Source organism: Tupaia chinensis, unplaced genomic scaffold (assembly GCF_000334495.1).
Source record: "Tupaia chinensis unplaced genomic scaffold, TupChi_1.0 Scaffold000270_1, whole genome shotgun sequence".
NCBI lineage: Eukaryota > Metazoa > Chordata > Mammalia > Scandentia > Tupaiidae > Tupaia > Tupaia belangeri.
In genome coordinates, this window is record NW_006159750.1 from 3,658,877 (window position 1) to 3,683,947 (window position 25,071).

A 25,071-nucleotide genomic window follows, 5' to 3' on the forward strand; every position below is an offset into this window, starting at 1 on the left:
CTTTCCCTCTAGCTAGTCTGCTCAATGAATAAATAAGTAAAAAAGAAAACAAAGAGCAGTGGATATTATCTATAAATGCAATTATTCAAGGAAGGTAGTAGCTGTTGTGAAAAGTGGACACACTACAGAATCCAAACAGGGATAAGGAGTATGTTTGTAGAAAGCTCCTGAGGTCACTATGTTCATAAGTAACACCATGTGCCCTGTGGAATACAGACTTGTATGCCAATATTTTCTTTACACATATCCCTGTTCCTTCTACACTTCACCTTACTTTTCCTCTGCACAACAGAAAGGCTCAGGTTGCTAAGACAAAAAGAGGTTATTAGAAATCACCAAATACAATCCATTAATTTCTAAGAGTAAAGCCCAGATAAGTTAAATGACTTACTGATCATACAATTGACTATTGGCAGTCATGGACAGACAACTAGTAAAGATATTTACTCTTAAGAAAAGAAGAAACAAAATTTAATGTTTTATTACTCAAAAGCATGGCCTGTGGTGAATACCACAGTGAACTGAAGCAAGGCACGATCTGCAATTTGGAAAGGGGGGTTCATGATGGCACCACATGCATGGTGGGTGAAATCTGTGATGCCCACTATTTCCAGAGGTAGCACCAATAACTCCCCCTGGCTTCCAGTTCCTTACTCTGTCAATATTTAGTGAGCTATGGATTTGTATGTGTTCCACAGCATTTTCCCTGTCTACCTCTTTCTTATAAGCAAGTGGTTAAGAGCTTTGTTTCCTTACCTTAGAGAGTAAAGGCTTGCAGAAGTCACCAATTCTCTCTGTCCTCTATACAGCCTGAATTACTGAAAAGATAATATTGGGAGTGTACCAGAAGAGAGGGGAAGAAAGTATCAACCTTTTCCAGAACCCACAGGGAGAAGAGTTTCTGGATGGAGAAGAGGATGAAGGAGAAGTCAAAAGAGTACCCAGAAACTGTTTTCATCTCTATGGCTTTTCTGGGGAGGCTGTAAGACTTCAGAAGCTTCATAGGCATTGAGGAAAATTTGGCCCTAGGCCTCAGGACCCTCTCCTGGTCAGACACTGCCCCACCCATTGTGTGAGACAGGAACAGACCAGTCATCAGACATCATAGGAGGGATATGGGCTCAAGGCTGCAATTAAGCTGACATTAAGAAATAAAAGATGGCTTTATGTGCATTCCTACAAGTATGGACTGAAATTCTCACCAGTCACCTTCTAAAGTAGAAGTCATTCTACAGACAGCTAGTAAAGAGCCCACTCCCCACTAAGACAGTCATGCTATGCCTCATTTCTTATCCTGAAGATGTTACACTAACTGTCCACCATCTATTCAGCTCTCTTAATACTAATCTAAAGCCCTTTCAATGATATAATGATCTATTTCTAGGACACATTTCTACCATTACCTTTAGATAACTGAATATATTTTACTTTTAAATACATTAGTACTTATAAACACTTACAAAGCACTTTTCATGTGCTATGCCCTGTTCTAAGAGCTTAAAATACAGTAACTCAATTAAGACTCATGACAACCTATGAAGTGAGTCTTATTATAATCCCTATTCTAAAGAATAAAATAAGGAATAGAAGGCTTAAGTGACTTCAGAAGGTCACAAAGCTGGTAAAAGGGGACACAGGCTCCAAACCAGTTAGCCTAGCTCTGAAATCTGTGTACCATTAATTTTCAGAAAAAATATTATAATGACATGTGGGAGCTAGCAGCTTGCACAGCTGCCTCTGATGTAATGAAACAAGATCCTTAAAAGTAGAACAGAAAAACTCCAGTATGAACAGCAGCCTTGGGACCCTGGAGCCTGGGCCTGCCTATATAGGTTTCAGCTCAACTTCCATACCTGCTCTAATCCAGGATCCTGAAAATGGTGAACAATATAATTTATTAACTACGTACAAAGAGCCAGACAGTGTACTAACACTCTACGAATACAGTTAATTCACACACCAATTCTGGAAGGCAGTTGCCTATATTACCCCCACTTAACAGAAAATAGACTGGGGCGAAAGAGCTACTAGCATCCAAAGGGTGCACCACTTAGTAACAGAGTGAAGCACCAAGCAATGCTGACTACGATGCCTCATTTCTGAACCATTTATCCTGTCTGGCTGCTCACACATGGCACTTAAGAGCATGCCCTGTAATGAAGCAACAATGCAGGAAATATCATCTAACCAGGTCTCCATATCTGCCTGGGAAATGAGATGCAATTGTCACACAAAATAATGTAAACAGATATAAGGAACACTGCTATAATTGAATGGAGATGGCTTATGTTTGGATTATACACACACATAGAGACACATGACTGACAGCCATGAGACAGAAAAACACTCAACCTCATAATTATTTAAGATAGCGAATCATGTCCAAAACCCCACTTTGAACATCTTTTTTTTTTTGGAGAGGTTTTTAGCTATAGGGCGCGTGCGCTCGCCAGGCAGACAGAGAGAGACATAGAGACAGAAAGCGAGAAATCACCCCCCCAGGGGGGATGGTCACGCCGCAATCCCTTCTCCTCCATTCTCCTCTCGAGATCCTGGGCACGCACGCACACACGCCCGGCATGAGTTTTAAGCCGCCAGGTCTGGGACGCGAACTGCAGTTGACTACGTGGGAGTCCAGCGACATAGCCATTACGCTAACGGCTGGTTCCCATCTACACAAATCTTAATAAAGACATTAAAGTGAAAGATAGTATAAAGAATAAACAGAAGCAGCATTTATTACATTTGTTTGGGCTCATTTCCTAATATTTTGCTATGATTTTATTATTTAATTAGGTTAAAAATCAAAGCAAGGCACAATAATGAAAGATCAAGAATGTTATATAGCACGAATTTCCTTCCCTGCTCAGAACTGTAACATCTCAAGGTTTGCAAGGACTGAGGGGCCATCTATTATGCCTATGTCCTCTTTCTTGCCCAAATGAGGCCTTTCAGAGAAGTTCTTTCCAAGGCTTTCCCATCAGTTCAAATAGTCCTCCTTCTTAGGAGCTGGATATTCACATAGGAGCAAAACCTCTCCCTCCCTGGGAGCCCCAACATCAAGATTATATTCTTCTTTCCATTTGATATTAGCAGGTAAGAGTGTTTATCCTTCTTCCGAACTGCAGTTGACTATGTGGGAGTCCAGCGACATAGCCATTACACTAACTGCTGGTTCCCTATCCTTCTTTAATCTGACCAAGACCAAATAAGAATTCATGGTCAGCTACAGTAGCACTCTATAATGCTGGAGGTCACATGGAAGATCAGAGTTTAGTTCCCAGGTCAACCTGTACACACCAGGTGTATACATGTATTAGTGATGCTGGCTGAGGACTAAGGAGAAGATTGTGGCATGACCCTGTTAAGAGTGTTTTCTCTCAGGACTAGCAGTTAGCGTAATGGCTATGTCACTGGACTCCCATGTAGCTGACCACGGTTCGAGTCCCGGACCCAGTGGCTTAAACTCACGCTGGGCGCATGTGCATGCGTGCCCAAGATCCAAGAGGAGAATGAAGGAGAAGGGATTGTGGTGTGGCCATCCCCCCCAGGGGGTGATTTCTCACTTTTTGTCTCTCTGTTTCTCTCTTTCTGGTGAGCGCACGTGCCCTATAGCAAAAACCTCTCCAAAAAAAAAGGGAGTGTTTTCTCTCTTCCAATAACTAAACTGAAAAAAAAAAAAAAATTGCAGGATGGGCACCAGCAGTTGGCAAATGGCTATATCGCTGGACTCCCATGCAGTCGACCGCAGTTCAAGTCCCAGACTCGGTGGCTTAAACTCACCCCAGGGGTGTGTGCATGAGTGCCCAAGATGGCGAGAGGAGAATGAAGGAGAAGGGACTGCAGCGTGGCCATCTCCCCTTGGGGGGTAATTTCTCGCTTTCTGTCTCTCTGTCTCTCTCTGTCTTTCTGGCAAGTGCATGTGCCCTATAGCAAAAACCTCTCCAAAAAAAAAGGGAGTGTTTTCTCTCTTCCAATAACTAAACGGAAAAAAAAAAAAAAAAATTGCAGGATGGGCACCAGCAGTTGGCAAATGGCTATATCGCTGGACTCCCATGCAGTCGACCGCAGTTCAAGTCCCAGACTCGGTGGCTTAAACTCACACCAGGGGTGTGTGCATGAGTGCCCAAGATGGCGAGAGGAGAATGAAGGAGAAGGGACTGCAGTGTGGCCATCTCCCCTTGGGGGGTAATTTCTCGCTTTCTGTCTCTATCTTTCTGGAGAGTGTACACGCCCTACGGGAAAAACCTCTGGGAAAAAAAAAATGCAGTTATAGCACACAACAAAGTGTGTGGAATGAGTTTAGCAAAACATCAACTTTTTTCTCATTGTGGTGATGAAAGGACTACAAGGAATGTCTCAGGGACGATATCTGTGGAGCCTAGAAGGAAGAAAGTGACAATTCTAGAAAAACTTACTGTCAAAGAACTGTAGGTGGTTCAGCAAGAAATTTTCTAACGCTAAATATTAATTTTAGTTTACATTTTTAAGTGAAACCTACAATTTGTACTGCCACATGTTAAATAAATCGTTATTTTGGCTTCTAACTGGCAGTATCTTATTGCAGAAGCATCCTGTAACAGTTAGTTCCCAACCTACAATACTTTTCTCAACATGTTTATTTGAATTCTTTTCTGCTCTTTCACAAGAGGGTGTGGGGTTCAAGATTTCTGATGGAGACAGTGCTGACTAGACAGAGAAAATCCCCATGGGAATAAGTCAGGACCTGATAAGAAGGTCAAAAAGAATGTAAGAGGGGAAAAAAACATTTTAAAAACTTAGCCCTGTTCTTTAAAACTGAAGACAGAAAAATTCTCACTTGCACTTTCATTCTATTTCAACTTACAACAACCTCCTGCTATTTTATGTGGCTCAATGTCCTCTTTTCAAACTACTTTGGCTTAAAAAAATGAACTAAACCTTACTACATGTCCATATGATCTCTTGTTTATCCTGTACTGTTTAAAGGGGTGACAGAAATAGCCATCCAACCATTGCTGGAGGTTAACCTTGGCTGTCTCCTGTGATTTTTCCAGAACTTCAAGGCTACATCTTCAACTAAGTCCTTAGGAAGTTTTGCACTTCTTTGGGCCTCTTACAATGAATGCCTCTAATAGCACAGGCCATGGAAATAAAGAAATAAACAAGAAAGGCAAATCATATAACAGGGAGAATTAAGGAATCCACATGTTTGCAGGGGAACCTAAAAATTCCAGCATGGATCCATTCCTACCCGTAATTCTTGGTAGCTGATGGTTATAAACAGATAGACTGGAGCCATCTTTTCCTGCATACCAGGTTTTGTTTTAGTCTTTTTCCTATTTATAATTGTTGGCTTTGGTGCTTTTGTTTTCTCACATGAGATTTTTTATTGCTTTTTATTTGTTTTAGATTGTCATACCTTTTATTTATTGGCAAGGTGCTGCATTACTCATGAATTTCTGTTATTTGTAAATTTTTTTTAATTAAAAGAAAAAAAGATGTAAAGATATAGTGACAAAGAAAGAGAAGCAAACTTTACGGTAAGTGCTAGTCGAAATAGAAAATGCACAGAAGATGTAGTAACTACATGGCTGACCTAACGTGCAATCAAAGCTAATCACCCAAATAATTCTACCATCGAGAGTCTGAGATAAATGGCAAAATCAAAATTTCACAACTTGGCACTTATTTTTTATGTTATTACATGAGCTTGTTGGCAATGGCTCGCTCCGTTTTCTATTCCTGATTTAAGTTTTTTTTTTTTTTTCATTTGAGCCTATTAATCCTGACATAGGTAGACTAAGTACTGTCATCCCTATTTTACTGATGTGAAAGCCGAGGCTTTCATCAATTGCCCACAGATTCACATAGAGCCTTGGATTGAAACCCATGTTTTAAAACTTCAAGCCCATATTGCTTCCTACCAGTACACGTAAGGATTTCTGTCACAGCTGGGTATTGGCCAGTGGCCCTGTGCCAAGGACTGTGTTTGAAGAGCTTTATGTGTACTATGAACACATATGGAGGAAGTACCAGGACCAAGAATTTGAACACAATGCTGATCCAAGGGCCCAAACTCTTAACTAGGACACTTTACTGCTACATACGATGGATGGGCATCCTCAGATGTTAAATTTATATAACGTCCTTATAAACTAAATAACAGCCAAATTTAAACCTTTTTAAAAGAACATAAAAAATATATTTTTTTGCCTTTCAGAAATGTTATTGAAAAAAATTGGCAAGAGACATGAAGTATGTTTGTTCTTGTGCTTCAATGATGATTAATAAACTCCTTTTTGGAGAGGCAAGATCTGAGTTTGGCATTATTATTATAACCTTTTCTCATACCAGTAGCTTCTCTTTAGGTGGGAAATGCAGTTACATAAGGCAGTGATTAATGAGGTGCTACAAATGTTGACTTAGTCTCAGTTAGGAAATTTTTTTCTCTCAAATCTAAATGCTTCACAAAAATTAATTTTAAATCACACTACAAATATGAGTAAAGTGCCGATTCAAGTTGAAAATACATCATATGCTCAACCTGAGTCCATATGCTTTTTTTCCAATTTCTTCCTGTTTTGCTAGAAAAAAACATCCTTGAACAGTTTGAGATTCCAAGAAGGTGTTGCCATTTCATTTTCTCAAAACCATTGGCCAGATTCTGTTCTTGGATGATGCTTGAATTTAAATGGGAGATGTACAAAGTATTTAAATATGGGATCCCCAAAGCATGGCATTACAGTTTTTTTAACGGCAAGTTTCTTCTTTAGAGGGTGAAAAGCTATAATATCAGCAGTATAATGATAGGTGGTAGTAGAGAAATATATGAATAGCTTCACCTTCCATCTATCTAGTCCTGTCAAACTGGAAACTAACTATAAGAATAATTCTTAGTCCCAAAAGGAAAGTTCTGGCTTTAATTGAAAGCATCACGTGATTCTACTGGGCCATTTACAATAGTAGGAAACTGTATGCACTTGTGTGGACACCTTGACCTCCAGCAGCATGTTCTCTGAATAGGTCATCAGGAAGAAAATGCCAGGCAGAAACCCAATGGTGTTATTCTACCTAGTTACAAATGACTTTCTCCAAAAACATCTACTTACTAAACACCAAGTGTTTTCATGGCAACATATAAAATGTCCTAAATTAGAACTCTACAGCACAGATTACCACACTATTTTGAAATGAAGATATACCTACTATATATTTCAAATGAAATAGATGTTGACATGTCTTTAATGAAAAATTATCAGAACTAAAGATACTTTAAAATAGTAGATCTAGTCTCACTCCCTGGATCAGCTGAGAAAACTGAGATGGGAGAGATTTGTAAAATTAACAAAGCTGTATGGAAAAAGGAAAAACTGAACAATGGGAGGGGCTGCTCTGAGCTCAAAGGAGTAGCCACAAGACATTTTTTCCCCTATTTCCAAAAAGTCTTGGGGGAGGTAATGTTAATTTGTTATGTTTAGCAAACAAAAAAAACCCTGGTTTTCTCAATATTAAGTACTTTCTCTATTTAAAATGTAATTCCCTCACTATCTAAACAGAACATCTCTTATGACATGCTTTGCATAAGGTAACTTATGATATGAGTAAGCCATATGTACAATCAAGCACAAAATAAAAAATACACAATGTAATATGGCTAAGCAACACATAGAATGATTAAATTATCTATAAGGTTGTAATGTAAATCCTTAAAAACATTTTGATGTACCTTTTAGAACGGCTCACAGAATTGTAGTATATTACTTAAACAAAATATGTTAACCAAGTAAAATATGTTATTATTTAAATAAAAATAACTTAAATGGTCAAATGCTACAGAATTTGTTAAATGGCCAAATGCTACAAAATTAAACAGTAAAATTAGAAGTACATATTTTATACAGCTCAGAGGAGGTAAAACTTCCTAAATAGTAAAAGAGACCAAAAATTAAACATCGACAACTTGATCACTTGAAAATTTCAACTTATATATTTTATTCCTCAAAGTAATATTTATGATGATGAAAACGAGACAAATATCCAACAAGAATTTATGCTAAAACCACTTTTTTAATTTTTTTTAAGAGTAGCTGATGACATACCCTTCACACCATGGCGAGATCATCTTTTTAACCCCTTCTAGACCACAGTATTCATCTGTTTAAAACCCTTCAAAGCCTCAATCTGCTCTTTAGAAGAAAGTCAAGTTTCTGGATGCAGATTAACAAAGACCCTGCCCTGGTTTCCTCTCAGTTCTCATCACACACAGTTCTTCCTCTTAAGCCCTATCCATTTTGTGCTTTCTCCAATGGGAGCCTTTGCTGGAGCTGTTTCCTCTGCCTGTCACCCTCTGATGCCCACTCATATTCCTTCAGTCCCCTAGTCATATCCTGGATCTCAGTTTAGACATCACTTCCTGATGTTCACATGTCTAAAGACTGTGGCCCCTTGTAAGCACAGTCTCCTGTATTTCCCTCGGACCTTCACTATTGCCTTTGCTCCCCGGCACTGTGCACTATGGGAGAGAAAACACATCATGTTCATTCTTGCACACTGAACACCAGGTCTGCATACATGTCGACTGGTTGAATGAACAAATAAATAAATAAATAGGCTCCTGAAACAACAATAATAAAAGCAGTATTCCCACTGAAACTATGAGCATTTTATAAACATGGGGCTACACACAAAGAAAAATAGTATTAGGAGAAAAAAGGTCTAACAAAACCCAAGGACGAAAGGTGATTACCTGAATGAGAGGAGTAGAGAAAACTTTTCCAGGAGATTCTTCTAGACTTCCCTATATTTTCTGAATGTTTTAGGATATTCAAAAGGCAGAACTCTAACTTATCAAAGATGGTCAAGTGATATATAAAAAATATATATGTTGTCTCAAGTCTAATACTACTTGGACAACAAATACCTACTGCCATTTTTTTAAGTTATTTTTATTAACTTTAGTTATTTATGTATTTGTTTTTAATTTGACCAGAGAGGGACAGAGTGAGAGAGTAGGGGGTAGGGGGGAAGTGAGAAAGGCCCAGGACTCGAACTGTGGTTGACCACATGGGAGTCCAGCACCCCGAACTACCATGCTACCTGCCAACCTCTCTATTGCCTTTTTATCATTGCTATAGTTATTCAAAAGAAAACACTGCACAATTATCTGAAAGCAGTTTTCCAAAACTACGTAATATTTTAAAATTAAACAGTTAACTCCTTAAAATGGTTTTTTGAAAAAAGTAAACTGCATTCAAGTTTAATATTTATACTGCGAGAAATTATTCTTTCCATTTCAAAATTGTTAAGCAGAGTGAGTTCTGCTGGGTGTCACCTACCCAGCATGTCTCCGTGCCAGTGTCTACAGTTGTTTGTTTCAGAAGCTCTAATTAGCTGGCTTATCTTCTGCTAGGGATTCTTCTGGTGCTAAGTTTTAATCGTCCAAATTAATTGAAATACTGTAGCAATTTCAGATTAATATTTTCAAAATTAACAATGCATAAAATAAAATCACTCATAAATCGGCTTGGTTACAGAAGCCACTAATGAACTCTACAAAACAGACCAGATTGCACTCCTCATATGCACTGTTCTATACAGTCAGACCCTAGGAAATAAGCTTTTCTCTCTGACACAAACAGGGTGCACAGATCTCCAGAAGGATAAGGTCCCTGAAACCAAACACAGTTAAGTCTGGCACCCACTGTGTGCTGTGTGACCTTGGGTAACTTACTTAACCTCTCAGAGCTTTGGTTTCCTTCTGCTGAAAAAGCCCAGTGATCTCTGCCTACTGGTAGTCACATGTTTGTTTAATTCTGTTCCCTGAACATGAACATGGATAGGATCTGTGACTTCCCTCTAGCCACTAGATTTTGGCAAAGATGATATGGTGTCACTTGCATGATTGTGTTTCATAAGATTTAATTTTCATCTTGCCAAGAGACCCTATTCACCTTTTTGGCTCACATGTTTTGATAAAAAGCACCCATGTTGGGGAGGCCTATGTAACAAAGAACTGAGGACACCCTCTAATGTGCTAGGTATTGAGGTCCTCAGTTCAAACCCAGGAAGAATAGAATCCTGCCAACAACTCTAAGTAAATTAGGAAGTGACTCTTCCTCAGATGAGCCTTCAGATGAGACCTAGCCCTAGCCAACATTGTAATTGAGGTCTTCTAGGAAACTCAGAAGCAGAGAACCTAACTAAGCCATGCCCCAATTTCTAATTTAGAGAAACTGTGAAATAAATGTGAGTTGCTTTAAGCTGCTAAACTTGGGGTAAATTTTTACATAGCAACTGAAAACTAATACAGGTGAGTATATGTATTAGTAATTACCATCACTAATATCATTTACAGATCATTTAAATATTATCTCATTTCATCTTTACAATGACACTAGGAGGTGTCTGATGCTATTACTCCCATTTTAAAGATGATAAAACAGGTTTACTTGTCTAAGATTATAAAACTAGAAACTAGAGAGGCAAGACTCAAATCTAAGCTTCTGCAGAGCCTTCAGTCTAAACCCTGCACAGGACTGCCTCTGACAATTAAAAGTGCTGATGTGAGTGAAGGTGCCCAATACACATACACACACACACACACACACACACACACACACACACAAACTAAAAAGAGATCTCTGCTCTTTCTTTCCTCGTTACTCCTTATTGCCACTGAGGCAGGTTATGACTTAAACTTAATCCCACAAGGGCTGGGTACTCTGGATCTCCAACATTCTCCAGACTCTTCCAGTGAGAAGGGCACCTTTCCGCCATCTCCAAAAAATATGCATTTAGGTCCTGTTTTTGCATCTCTCTCTACTCTGACAGACTAATCTATACTACCATGTAAGTGGGTAATAATGAACAGGGAATAATCACCTTCTTGAAACATAGTACCTAAATTCAAAAGAGGATATTGCCTTGACATTTTAGGTACAATGACAGGGTTACAGGAAGATCAATTGTGTAGCAATAAAACTGATGTTTTCTTGATATCTCTGAAAACAAAGGTATTAGTTGGGATGAAGCCTTGTTGAGAATCTCCAGTTCCTGTTTTAAATACATTCTTCATGATCAACCTAATTTGATACCAGAAAATAAACAGAAAACCCCACAAATGGGAAAAGAATAAGGTAGGGGGCATAGAAAACCCAGCCTCGGTATGCTCAAGGATAAGATGTCTGAAAAGGGTTATAATGCAGTAACAGACGGACATGCTCAGACCTAGATTCTCATTTCCCTCCCCAATTCTTTTGTAAATATAGAATTATAGAAAACAAATCCTATGTAAACAGTCTATGTCAGCATTACTCCTCACTTTGGAAATGGGCAGAGATGCCATTTAGCCAATTAGAGTACACCTTGGCTATAACAAGTACTTCAGAGACGAGAAGATGGTCTAGGCCAGCTAATTTGAGCACTCCTTGGAATTTTTCTAGAATTATTAGGGAAAAGGTATTTTCTTTTCTCTAGATTCACTAGCTCTATAGTCATGGTAGACTGACACAACCTGCCTGAGGTGCTTATTGTTAGAAAGTCAACACAGAAGAAAAGAGAACAGAGATGCAGGGAGATGTTGAACACTGGTGGTATCTGCTGAGTGCCTAGATCCAACTTTACTTAAAGGCAAAATACTCTGGATTTCCTAGTTGCCTAAGTCAGTAAGTTTCTCACTTTTCCCTCAAAAACTAGTTTTAAATGGGCTTACATACTGGTTAATACAGAACTGTACTGACCCAAACTTGGTAACAGTTTGCCAACTTCATTGAAACATCTGTAGTCCACACAATTTTTCTTGCACTGATGTATCTGTTGAGATTTTGTCTCCTTGTCTTATGTTCTTTTAGTCTGCAAAGAATTCTCCCTCATCTACTTTCATAGTCAACTATACCATTTATAACGTTGACATGCACATAGGGGGTTTGTTAACACACTGTGTGGTGCTACCATCTGACACATCAAGTACATCAGTCGCATTTCACCATCAGAACTCCAAGTTCCTCAAAGGCAATAAAACTTGTATGTTCCTAATATCTATACAGAAGAAAATAAGTTAGTCTCAAAAGAAAAATCTGTAAAAATAATTTTAAGAATCTAACATAAGCTTTCTTTCTGGAATTCAAAATTAAATGTAAAAAATCAGCTTGAATGTACTGAAACTAATTGCCAATATGAGTCATTTTGGCAAAACTTCCACAAACTACACTCCAATGCTCTAATTAATTTGATAACCATTCTCACTCGTTGTATATAGAACTGTTATTTAATAAGATCATACGCTATTATGTTATTAAGGATTACTTTATAAGATCCTCTCTCCTGATATCAGTTGCATATCGCTTGCATCAAGCACTGTTACTGGAACCATGTTTTGACCTGAACGATTCCTTCCTTCCACTTCTGTTATATCGGAACTAAGCTCTGAAACAAGGTTACCTGGCTCTGAGAGGTTGTTGGCTGATAAGAAATCTCCCAAGTTTGTCTGCTTAGCATTACACGAGGTTCAAGGCCTCCTTTGCAGAAGTTTTTTTCTAAATATAAATATATACTTTATCTTCTATAGACATCATTACTACCACAACAGAAATTATTGTTAGAAGTACATAAATGACCCAGAAGTAGATTCCATAAATAATAATTCACTGTTTCATTGTGTTATGTTAATAATCACATTACTGAGGCAGTCTCAGGTACATCATCGCATATTCACTTCACCTTCCCTTCTGTTCAGAAGGCAGACCAGTCTAAAAGACTGGCTTGGCAAGGTGTGTGTGGAACAGCCAGACATCGGCAGTAGTGATCCTTTGTGAACTCGAATGAGCTTTAAAAAAGAGAAATAAATCCTCCTCGAATCTAACAAGATGCGAGCAGGGTACTGTGATGCTCATTTCAGAAGATCTGTCCTCATGGTAAAGGAATTAGAAAGGCAGTCCTGAAAATAACTGCAAGGGGATCAACAGCCTTAGTGAAAAACTAGTCTTATTGTCCATAGCTTAATAGAAGCCTGAAAAAAATCAGCTATTTTTAAAACCAGAGCATGCTCCCCAGCATTCGTTCACAGCTTAGGTTTCTCATTTCTCTGTGATGAATCTTAATCACTGGGTTCTACTGTCCCAGTTTTTCCAAGTTCATTTCTTTCAATGTGAAATATATTTTTACACATTTATAATTATGCTCCCAATATTTAGACGAGGATTTATATTTGATGAGAAATTAGTTTTGGAGGTGACAGAAAAGACAGACGTATGTTTGATTAATATGGAAATAGAATTTATGGAGACTTTATTACTTATTTATTACAGACAAAAGCTACTTTACTAAAACCTCTAAGAGTATATGTTTCCCTCATAAGAAAAAGAAAATGCAATTTTTAAATAGGTGATTTTAAAAATACTCGCTGCTATTTCTCTCACCAATGTTCTCTATCCTGAAATTAAAATTTAAAACCTGTCTGTTCAGATATGTTTAAAAGCAAATTTGAAAGAAATCAACAATTCTGGTTAGATTTGTAATAAATTTAGCAATCTTTTGTAATTAAATCACTAAGGAGATCTGTGTTAAACTGTAATTCAAAACGATAAACCAGCAAAACAGAGTCTTTATTATTTAAATGATAACATCTACAAATAGTCCAGCTTAAAAGCCAAGTAAGTCCATATTTGCTTTGCTTTTCTAATTCCTTTTGATTTTTCGCACATAATATGAAATTACAGATCTTTCATATGTTCATCAGACCATTCACCAACTGTCTTTAAGGTTATATGCTCTTTTATATTGGATCCATATAAAAAATGATATATAATATTAAAATGTGTATATATAGATTTATATATGTGGACTTACAAGGATAAAGATGTTGTGCTTATATCTATTCCTTCCCTGGGTAGAAAGTAAATTCCCTGTAGAGAGGGGTCATCTTTTATAATTAATGATTTTTCTCTACTTAATGCTGTGTAAAATAGGAAGTTGTTAATGAAAGAAAGATTTCTTGAATTCCTGTTTTTGTACAGGAACCTATAGGAATAGTGTTATATATTAATCCTATCTGCCTAAAAGACAAAGTGATCATCTTTGAAAATGTCTCTGGTAAGCAACAGCAAGACATCGTCTAGACAAAGAAAAAAAGACAGTGTTTCTAAGCGACAGGTGTCTCTTGTAATCAAGAGTTTAACAAAGCACGTGAGAAACAAAAGCTCTCAGAAAGAACCCATCAATTTAAACATTCTCTGTTCATTTACTATTCAAGGTTATCCCAAATCACATGAGTACCTTAAGATCAGAAAGGGAGTGAGCAACCTAAACATTCCCATCTACTCCATCTAATCTTTAGGCAACACAACGCAATACTGGCCTGCATTTTTTAAAAGTTTGTGACTGTGGTTCCATGAGTTCCATACATAAAAGACAATTTTGCAATAGTCTAAAAATGAAAAGAACACATTCCCCCGTATTCCAATTTGCCACTTGCAATCTGAGCTAAATCTTATTATCTCCTATACATACAAGGAAACTTGAAAAGCTCAGTATTTAAATTAATTGGTAACTTTGACCTTGAGTGCCACTTTAGGTGAAAAATATTATACAAGTGTTGAGATTTTCTTGAGATTTATGATCTCATGTTTTTGAAAAAGGCCTAGCACCTCTGTGTTCCTGAAATAATTGATCTGTCTGTTACAAGTGTTCTTTTCCTGATACCAACATCTGTCTCAGGAAGAAAAGTACAAACTGATGAAAATACACTGCTATATTTAAGAGAGCCAAAAGTGCTACCAGAATCTGCGTGTAACTCATTACTAAAAACAGTCAAGACTACAAGTTGTTAAATCTCTGAGCACACAATAGAAGGCAAGAAAATATAAAGAGCAAAGCCATTTGTAAATATTCTCTATAGGATTAACAGAAACTATTAATAATGACTGAATGTGGTAACAAGTCTACAGGTCACATCTCTCTTAGGTTTGAATAGAACCCTCTTCCCTAAAATACACATTTTTTTCAACCTTGAGAGGTTTTCTTTCTTTGAGTTTTTATTGTAATAATAAATAATTTCACCAAAAAACTCTCAGTCATCACTACTGATTATATCTATTGGTAAAGAAAGCAAAGGATCATGAAAGATATTAGATAAACAAGGAAGACAACAAATTTGAAAAGGATACAATTATATAATTTTTTGCTTCAAGGAAAACTCGACATAAAATATAGGATTTGTTTGCAAAGGAATAAGTGACAAATATTGATTCTCCTTCACATAGCAAAATGTCCAATACCAAATATCATGCTCTAACACAAACAAATTGGTATAATATTAGGTTGTCAGGAAAGTAATGACATAGTTTTCTATTTTTCTATGCAAAAATGCATCTTGACTGTCCCAGCAACCCGATAATTGCCACTAGTTAGCACTTACTATATAGTGGGCACTTTTTAAAGTACTTTATGTATATTAACTCCTGCAATGCTCATAACAACTTTGTAAGATGGGTACTGATATTAATCTCCTTTTACAAATAAGGAAACTATAGCAGAGAGAGAGAGTAAATAGCCAAAGGTCAAATAGCAAGTAAATACAATAGTTAAGTCTAGTTCCAAGTGCAGGCAACATGGCTCAGAGCCATGTTTCCCACCACTAGACTGTCTGGTTCTACCATTATATCAACAGGAGCAATTTTATTTTAGACATGGTCTCACTCTCCTAATCATCCCACCTTAGCCTCCCAACTGGGACTACAGGCAAGCACCACTTTGTCTGGCTCTAGCAGGAAAAATTAAAAAGTAAGAGAGATAATGCATACAGAAAAAGTATATAGCTATTCATTAACTCATAAAATAAGCATTTGTTAAGTACATGCAACTCACAGGACTATGGATATTAAGTCTCTTTCCAACCAATGGTCTATTGGGAAGATATAAAATTGACCTTTGTATACGTGTGTGTGTGTGTGTGTGTGTGCGTGTGTGTGTGTGTTTTCTATAAGCCACCATGAGAGGCTCTAGACAACCATCAGTGAATTCCCAGTTGGATATGTCAACTAAGTAGCTATATAGAAGAAAAGAAAATAAAAATAACTTCCATAGTGAAAGCACTAACAGCAGATAAAGACCTTTGGAAACAGTTAGTCCTAACAACCTCTATTTTACCAGTTCTTTGTTCACACGAACTGGTTTCTTAGATGAAACTCTCCTACACACCTACAAAAACCTGCTAAATAGCCACTTCAAGATTAATGCAAGAGGGACCAGCAGTTAGCATAATGGCTATGTGGCTGGACTCCCACATAGGCGACCGCGGTTCGCATCCCAGACCCAGTGGCTTAAAACTTACACAGGGTGTGTGTGCATGCATGCCCAGGATCCTGAGAGGAGAACAGAGGAGAAGGGATTGCGGCGTGGCAAACCCCCTGGGGAGTGATTTCTCGCTTTCTGTCTCTCTGTCTCTCTCTCTGTCTGGTGAGTGCATGTGCCCTATAGCAAAAACCTCTTTAAAAAAAAAAAGAAAAAGAAAAGATTAATGCAAGATAGTCAACAAGTAAGGGTTAACTTTGAACAAAGAAACTTTGTAACCTGCCAGCAGAAAGAGGCAGAGATGCAAATAGTCAAAGAGCCCTAAATACATAACTCAAGCCTAGGTCAAAGAGAGCTACAGGGAGAAATGGGTGTTATCACATTAGCAGCTTCAACAGGCAAGATCAACTACAGCTGTCCCTGTTATCTTCAGGAGATAGGGTCAGGATTCCCCTTCAAATATGAAAATCTGAAAATGCTCAAGTCCCCTATAAAATGACATAGTATTGGCATATAACGTACGTATATCCTCCTGTACACATAAAATGATCTCTGGATGACATGTAATATCTAATACTATGCAAATGCTACATAAATGGTTGTTGTACTCTATTGTTTAGGGAATAAAGACAAGATAAAGAAGTCTATATACATTCAGTAGAAACATAACCATTTTTGTCCAAATATTTTCAATTCCCAGTTAGTAGAATCCACAAAAGCAGATCCCATCCTACAGGTGTGGAACACTTAGATATGGAGGGCTGACAATATATGTCTTAAAAAATGTGGGAAAATGAGAAATATATTCACGTATTTTTCTACTCAGTAGAAAATTATCACATATATTCTTAGAAATATAGCATATAGCAGCACTTGTCTTATATTTGTAAAATTATTCTTTGTGAGGTTCTAAAATCTTTGGACAAACAGAAACACTTGAAGAGATGTACATACATGAAGTCATTACTTTTAGGATAAAGGTATATAAATTATTAGTAATTGTACTATTGTTCTACTTTACCAAGTTCATAATCAGTGAATTCACCCTACTTTCCTCTAGGTAATCTAAGGGATCCTAGAACACTTTGACTATAAAGTAAATTGTTAAGAGTCAGTGATGCAGATTGGACGCATAGTCGATAGCAAACAGCTGTGGTGCTAGAAGACACATGACCTGCTGTGGGTTTGTATCTCCATGTCAGCTCAAAAACATTCCAAGTGAGTGAGCTGGTGTTCAAGATCCTGACAATCTAGAGGACCAGGGAAAAGGTACTCAGGGCATGCTGAGACCCTGTTGAGGGCGCTTCTCTCTCTCTCAGCAAATTACTTTTTAAAAGAATAAAATGTACTCCTACTAACTATAAGAAAGAAATGAATTTCCTGAGATAAAGGGACTAAATAAGTATGTCTAAAAAATAAAAATAAGTATGTCTTAAAAATAAAATTTAGGGCTGACCCCATAGTCCTGTGGGTTAAGGGAGTCAGGTCCCACATGGCTGACCATGGTTTGAATCTCAGCCCTGGTGGTTTAAAAAACATGCCAGATACATGTATGGGTGCCCCAAATCCTGACAGGACATACAAATGAAATCTCAGAAGGGACTGTGATGTGACCATGTCCTATTGATGGGTGTTTTCTCCTTCTCACTCTGTCACTCTAACTCTGTGAGCACAACTGAAAATAATAAATGAAATCTATACAGGTTAGATGATTTTATAAAATAGAAATACTACAACGCACATGAAATAAGGAAAAAAAAATTAAGTTCATAGTCCTATGTTCCTAGTAAATGGAGGAAGCTTCTTCTAAACATTATTGCAGTGTCCTTTGCAAAGTGCAGTGTTTTGAGAACTTTTTAAAAAGTGCAGTGTTTAAAAGTGCAGTGTTTTAGAACTATTTAAAAGGAAACAAAGTTCAACCAGATGGCACTGAAGTTAAGGTGGCTGGATTACACATGGCCAACTATGTGGTTCAAGTCTTAGACCCGGCAGCCTGAAAAACACATAAAATACATGTGTATATGCCCAAAACCCCAAGAGGGCAATGGAAGAGAAGGGACCAAGGCATGGCCATCCCCACTGGGGAGGGAGGCTTTCTCACTTTTTCTCTCTCTTCTCTGTTTCTCTCTCTCTCTGTGTCTCTCCATCAAGCACACGTGCCCTATAGCAAATTAAAAATATATAAATAAACAAGAAGAAGTAAAAGTAAACCAAAGCCTTTAGTTTTTTTAATAGCTCCAATTTTGTTCTGTAGTTAAAAGATTTCAACTGTTAGGACAGAGGTGAAGCAATTTCTCGCCAGAGGCAACACAGCTCCTATAAACCTCAAATTGCTCATAAACTGGCACCGCTGCCATGGGTGTGGCTTCAGTTCAAAGCTATAGTGCTTTGAAAACTAAACTTTACAACTAACTCAACACTGCTTATGATGAAAAAAAAAAAAGAAAAGAAAACACATAAGCCGCATTATTTGCCAACAAGGCGACTCAATATTTCACGTTCCACTTGATTTATTCTCAAGGTCATATATTTGGAATCCCTTAGCTGACTACTAATACCTTTTACCCACAACAATAGGATCGTATGCCCACCCTACGATAAAATCATTGGTAAAAAAACTGTGGAAAGCATTGCTTAATGGATCAAAGAAATTACGCTGATATCACGAGAGGGTAAGCCTCATAATGTTAAACAGAAAACTGAATGTTTTCGGCAGACAAATTATTGGTCTCCAGAGAGGACATTTGTTCAAAAAGTCCTTAAAACCATGCTTCTATTATAAAATAGTAATAGATATAAAAGGAAGACATTTCCCCAGATGGGGAGAGTACCAATTGCCTGGTTCCCGTACTCTCGCAGAAGACAGCTAATTTTTAAATGCAGCTTGTTGGTTTATTTCTTTAGCAGATTCATAAAGGAAAGGGGGAGGGTACTGGATAGTTAGCATTAACCAGAGGCCCTGAGGCTGTTCAGTAAGCAAATAACCAACTCAGCTGCTGCCTGTGAAAAGACTACCAAGCATAGCTACTCTTCATGTGAATGATTTACATTTCAGACCTTCACCTCCTGGTCACAACATTATATATGAAACCTCAAGGACCAAAGGCCAACAATATGCCTAACTTTCCAGAGCAACTCGTATATACTTCCATAATCTCTTAACTGAAATGATTATTGTAGGCTGAGTAATCAGAAACACACCTGGATCCATTTGTCTGGAAGTTCTCCGAAGTCCATTGGTCCGTTTCTGTGCAGAAAGGGAAAACAAAGATGTATTGGTGACTCTACATTATCAAGTCATATTACTTCTGCTATTTTGGAAGGCCAATGAATATTGCACTGAACATAATTAAAAACATGAGTACATTTGATCAAAGTAAATTTTTGTTTTTATAATTTAATCTTTTGGTTTTTTTTACATTTGAACACTACATTTGATATATCTGACAACACTAAGAAAATGAAATCCTGTTGGCCAACTATAGATAGTATGACTCATTTTTTTTTTTAAGTCATAGTGACTAAGTGAAGTAGAATAAATTCCAAGCAGCCATTTATGGTTGGAAATTTTTTCTTACCAAGATAAATTAAATGGGAATGGTGTTTTAATTAGAGATCAGTTATATCCGAATACTTTTTAAAAAAACACAGACATGTAGTTCATGAACCATAAATCTGCACCGTAGAGAAGAAATCAATATAAGACAAGCTGCATATTGCAAAACTTACAGATGAGAGGCAAAACAAGAGATTTTAACTCTGAAAATGCATTATTACACATTTGATTTCACAAGCATTAAATTCATTCTCACCTAATAACTATGGTAATCTCACTAATTAGGAAGGCCTTGATTTTCACTTTTTATAATACAACTGGATGAAATGCTGAATCTATGACTACCATATAATTTAGAATTTCACAAAAGCAATTTTCTTTTCATGTTTGTGGGGTTCGTGCTTGTGTGCAGAGCCTTGGTTTTATTCAGAGCACGCTTGGCTTTACCAAGCACACATTAGCCATGCATTTTTCTCAGGGTTCCTTCTGTTCTTATTCATACATTAAATGGTTGAAATAGGGTCTTTCAACCTTCCCAAGTGTCTCAAAGCTGTATCAGCAGGCTTTTTACCACTCTCAGGTGAAAACCAATTGGAGAAATTTTTTAAACATAATTTTTGTTTTCACTCCACTTATTTCCAAAACAGATTTGCAAATGACTACTAGGATCATTCAAATCAGCATTAAAGCTATGCTGAGCAAGATGGATAGCAGTACTAGGCAAACTATGACAAAGAGCGTTGCTATGAATGAGAGGGAAACGTGGCTCTGAGCTTCTTGGTAGGCAAGGCACTAAAACGGAAAGTGTGATGAGCTACAGATTTATATCTGATAATATGAAAGAAAACTGCTTCCAAAGAAAAACTCTTTTCTACCTGAAATTTTATAATTTTTTTGAGCTCTCAAAATAAAAGGCATTGAACAGCACAGCTGACAGTGTTTTCAACAGGAAAATACATGCTAGGTATCTAGTTGCTATTTACTTCCTGCATAGCCCCACCACCTTCTTCTGTACAATCACAGCTGTCTTTCTATTGATACTGTACCTTCTCTCAAAGGGCTTAGAACTCAAGAAAGGAATTCATTGTTTTATCTGATTCTTAGAAAACCTAAAAGAATATTCTTTAGAAACTATAAACATAAAATAGGAAAAAGAGGGGCCAGCAGGCATCATGGTGGTTAAGGTACTGGCTTCCCACATGTGGCTGCACTTCAAGTCCTGGACCTGGTGACTTAAAAATCCTGCCAGGCAGTGTGCATGTGTGCCCAAAATCTCAGGAAGAGAATGGAGAAGAAGGGATTACAGTGAGGTCATCCCTCCTGGGAGGTGATTTCTCACTTTCCCTTTCACTGTCTCTCTCTGTTGTTCTCCAGTAAGTGCACATGCCCTAAGGCAAAAATCTTAAAAAAAAGAAATAAATGGAAAAGAAAACCTGATTTCAAGAGCAACTCTGTATTACCCTAAATTTAGGATTAAAATAGACAACCGAGTACAATTATTAAGAGTATAAGTTTGGGGCCAACAGGTAGCAAAGTGGTTAGAGGTTGGGCTCATATGTGGCCGACCGTGGTTCGAGTCCCAGACTTGGTGGCTTGCTTTCTGGCTTTCAACTCTCTGTCTCTGTCTCTGTCTCTCATGAGCACATGTGCCCTTAGCAAATTAAAAAAATAATAATAATAAATTAAATTAATAATTCTTCACCAAAAAAGAGAGTATAAATTCAAAAATAAGACTATCTAAATGCACAATCAGACCCTGGTACTTGGCAATTGTTTGATTGTGAACAAATGAATTTGCATCTCTATGCTTCAGTTTTCTCATCTATAAAAGAGATGCTTCAGTTTTCTCATCTATAAAATAAAGATAATAATAGCACCTACTTCATAGGGTTTATGGTGAAAATTAAAAGTTAATTTATGTTAACTGCTACTTTGAAATGTTTGAAATCCCACAAAGGAGAAATTCTTCTACTGAGTTAGTGCCTTACTACTTATGTCTTAGGTTCTTCCTCCTGAAAAGTAATTGAAAGGGAATCACCCTGAAAACAGAAATCCCACAGGAAAGGTGGGCAGTGAATCAAACCATGGTCTGGTATAATTAAGAAACCAAAAAAAAAAAAAAAAAAAAGAGGTGGGGAGTGATTTTTAGCAACTTAGATTAAGTGCATTTGGAAAATTTTAAGTTTATTATACTAAGGAAGAATCTAAAAAGTATTTTATGTAAAAATATAGAAATGTTGGGACTAGCAGTTAGCATGATGGCTATGCTGCTGGACTCCCATGTAGTCGACTGTGGTTCGAGTCACGAACCCAGTGGCTTAAACTCACGCCAGGCGTGTGTGCGTGCGTGACCAAGATCCCAAGAGGATAATGGAGTAGAAGGGATTGCGGCATGGCCATTCCTCCAGGAAGTGATTTCTCGCTTTCTGTCTCTCTGTCTTTCTGGCAAACACACATGCCCTAAAGCAAAAAAGACCTCTCCAAAAAAAGAAAAAAAAAAAAAAAAACCACAGAAATGTTAAGCAGAACATATTTTGGGCCATTTAAAATGCAAATTACAACTGTCATTCAGTTACCCCTGTCCTACACACTCCCCTTCCCAACCTATATCCTCCAAAGTCTAGGACAGAGCTGGAGAGCCTTTGTTTCCACCAGAAAGGAGGAGAGAAGGCACAGGCAGGAGTTGCCTGGCCAGCTCCCAGTTACAGCTCACAGGACCGTAAGATTTAGTCTCCAAAGCCTTCTCAATCTCCTGTGATTTACCTAGAAGGAAAGGGAAAACCAAATCTAATTTCATAAGCACTGGTAGCTGTTTCTCACTTCATTACCGTTTGCCTTGTCTGGCTCTAAAAAAAAAAGAAAAAGAAAAAATGGCTTTTACCCCTTCAGACTCCCTCTCTCTTCTTGCCTCTTTTGGGAAAAAACAAAAAACAAAAAACTAATTCTCTCTGCTGATTTTACCAACCACACAAGCAGTTTTATTTGCTATATGAAAGCTGGTTTTGGTTCTTCTACCTGTTTTAACCTGTGTGAGGAAACTGACTTAAAGCAGCCTGCTGATCCTGTGGCTGCTGAAAATTAACCTACATTGAAAATGAAATGTGAAATTTAAGCTATAACATTAACAATGATGGCTACAGAGAAACAGAAGACTATAAACTGGTACATGGGGAGAAAGAAGATTCTCAAGAGAGGAGAAAAAAATAAAAATCACAAAGCTTACGAAACATGAAAAGTTATTTCCTGATGATAATGAATATAGAAATGTCTTTGTCTTGACTGATTTACATGGTATTCGTGCTAGAAAAAGAAATGTTGTACACTGTAAATATATGTGATTAAATGTAAATTTTTTAAAAATCCTGAAATATTAAAAAAAAAAAAAGGGCGCCTTCATGATTTACTTGTGGAAGATTCCTGAGCATTCTATCAGCATCAGTCTTGGAACGTAAGCACACCTGGAATGGGGTGAAAGAAGCTTGTTACTCTTTTGACCAAACTAAAGTTTCCAAATGGATTGGTCAGTATAAGAGTTTACTAGCATTTTCCATCCCAAGTAAGATCATTAGCATAATCACACATTGAATAAAAATTACACTTGCACTCAAAAGTGAAGCAAGTCATTAAAGAACTGATGCTACCTTTTTCAAAACAAAATCAACGTGAAAATTAATTTCTTTCATTATAGGCTTACATGTAATTTTTAAAAGTATAAAAGTGACTATGAGAATTACATAATACCATGTGAAAATTATTAACCCTCCTTTATTAGTACACTTTCCTTCTATAAATACACCCACTTCAGATAACTTAATTAAATAAACAAAGCCATTGTCCTTGGAAGAAATAATACATATATCTAATAGGATAAATGTTAAGTAACACTGAGTTAAAGGTCAGCACCCAGCAAGGTAGCCACCTCAATAAACTAGTAATAGGGTGACAGAGTAAATAAACAATGGTTGCTTTGCAAAACCAACCACATTGCAGAAAAATCCTGATAATCCTCATGAAAAATCTTACCTCTCCACAAAACACTGAAAGAAAAAACTTTCAGGTTAATTTATCTTAGCACTAAAATAACTTGTGCAACTTATTTTTTTAAAAATATATTATTATCTTGCTTTACATTCCTTGAGTCTAGATTCTAACATATAGACAACTAATACACTGTATAGTTACATAGGAGCTTCTTCCTATTACCCTTTTAATATCCTATATATACAAATTAGTTGTGTAAAAAAATATAAACACAAGCCTCTCCTATGACATCATGCTGTATTTTTCATTATTGTACCGACTATATAAATGATAGCTTATTAAAAGCATACTAATATTGGGATACTTTTAAAGAGATATATCATTGTTACATGCTAAAATGATTTGGTTGATAATAATTTTCTGTCACTCTTCGATTCTGAAATTCTCAGACTACTATATTTTGGTTCACATATCTCATAGCACACATATCAAATTTTAATTCTCTCTGCTATGGCTTTTTTAAAAAATGTTTTGGCTATAGTAATTTTGGAGAATGGTGTGAGAAATTTAGTTGAAAGCCTAGGAATTCATTCTTTTGCATGTTTTCATGCCTCTATTCTGAGAGGCAACAGGGATCATATACTTCTGAGCTATCAGGGGTAAGACCCTGTTAAAGCAAAGGAAATGTAATCAGATCTTTATTTGATCAATAGCATGACAATAATCATGTTTGTGCACAAATGAGAAACTTGAAACATGAAACCATTTCTTAACCTGAGCCATGTAAGAATTTTCTAAATTGTCCAGTATGGGCAAATGTTGGACAGCCATACAACACACGTCACAAGAGGGGATGCACTTACCAACTTTCTGGGATGGGGACCACACTTTCCTCTGTAAAAGTGTCCCACTGGACTCAGTCTTAGGTTAAATATGCACATTTCTCTTCTACCTATGATCTTACTTAAGACAGTAGCTGCGAAAATTCCTTTGACTTAACTTGTGCATTTCACTCACAAACATTTGACTGCTCCTTCGATTTCTGTTTCTTTTCTATTCATTTAACAAGGTACACTTAACACTGTAAAAGCTAAAACCTGATTGGGTTAGTGAACAACTCAAAATTCAAAATGTTACATAAAAATTTTTAAATTTAATCTTACCTCTGGTGGTTTGACCGTCCCTTGTTCTGAAACAAATGTAAAAATTGGCATTGTCAGTGTAAAGTTACTCTGTGTGTTAGCAACCTTAGCTTGCTCTCTGCA

General features: G+C 37.1%; 1 protein-coding gene across 1 annotated transcript in view; it reads right to left on the minus strand.

Annotated features, from left to right (window-relative positions):
- The window catches only part of VAV3 (vav guanine nucleotide exchange factor 3), a gene marked incomplete at its 5' end in the record, with an annotated part of 378,218 nt that overhangs the window by 95,738 nt on the left and 257,409 nt on the right, over positions 1-25,071 (minus strand). Inside the window, 3 exons of the mRNA XM_027772272.1 lie at positions 19,471-19,516; positions 23,230-23,283; positions 24,970-24,995. Coding sequence (XP_027628073.1) covers positions 19,471-19,516; positions 23,230-23,283; positions 24,970-24,995 — 126 coding nt within the window. The remainder of the gene's footprint in view (positions 1-19,470; positions 19,517-23,229; positions 23,284-24,969; positions 24,996-25,071) is intronic.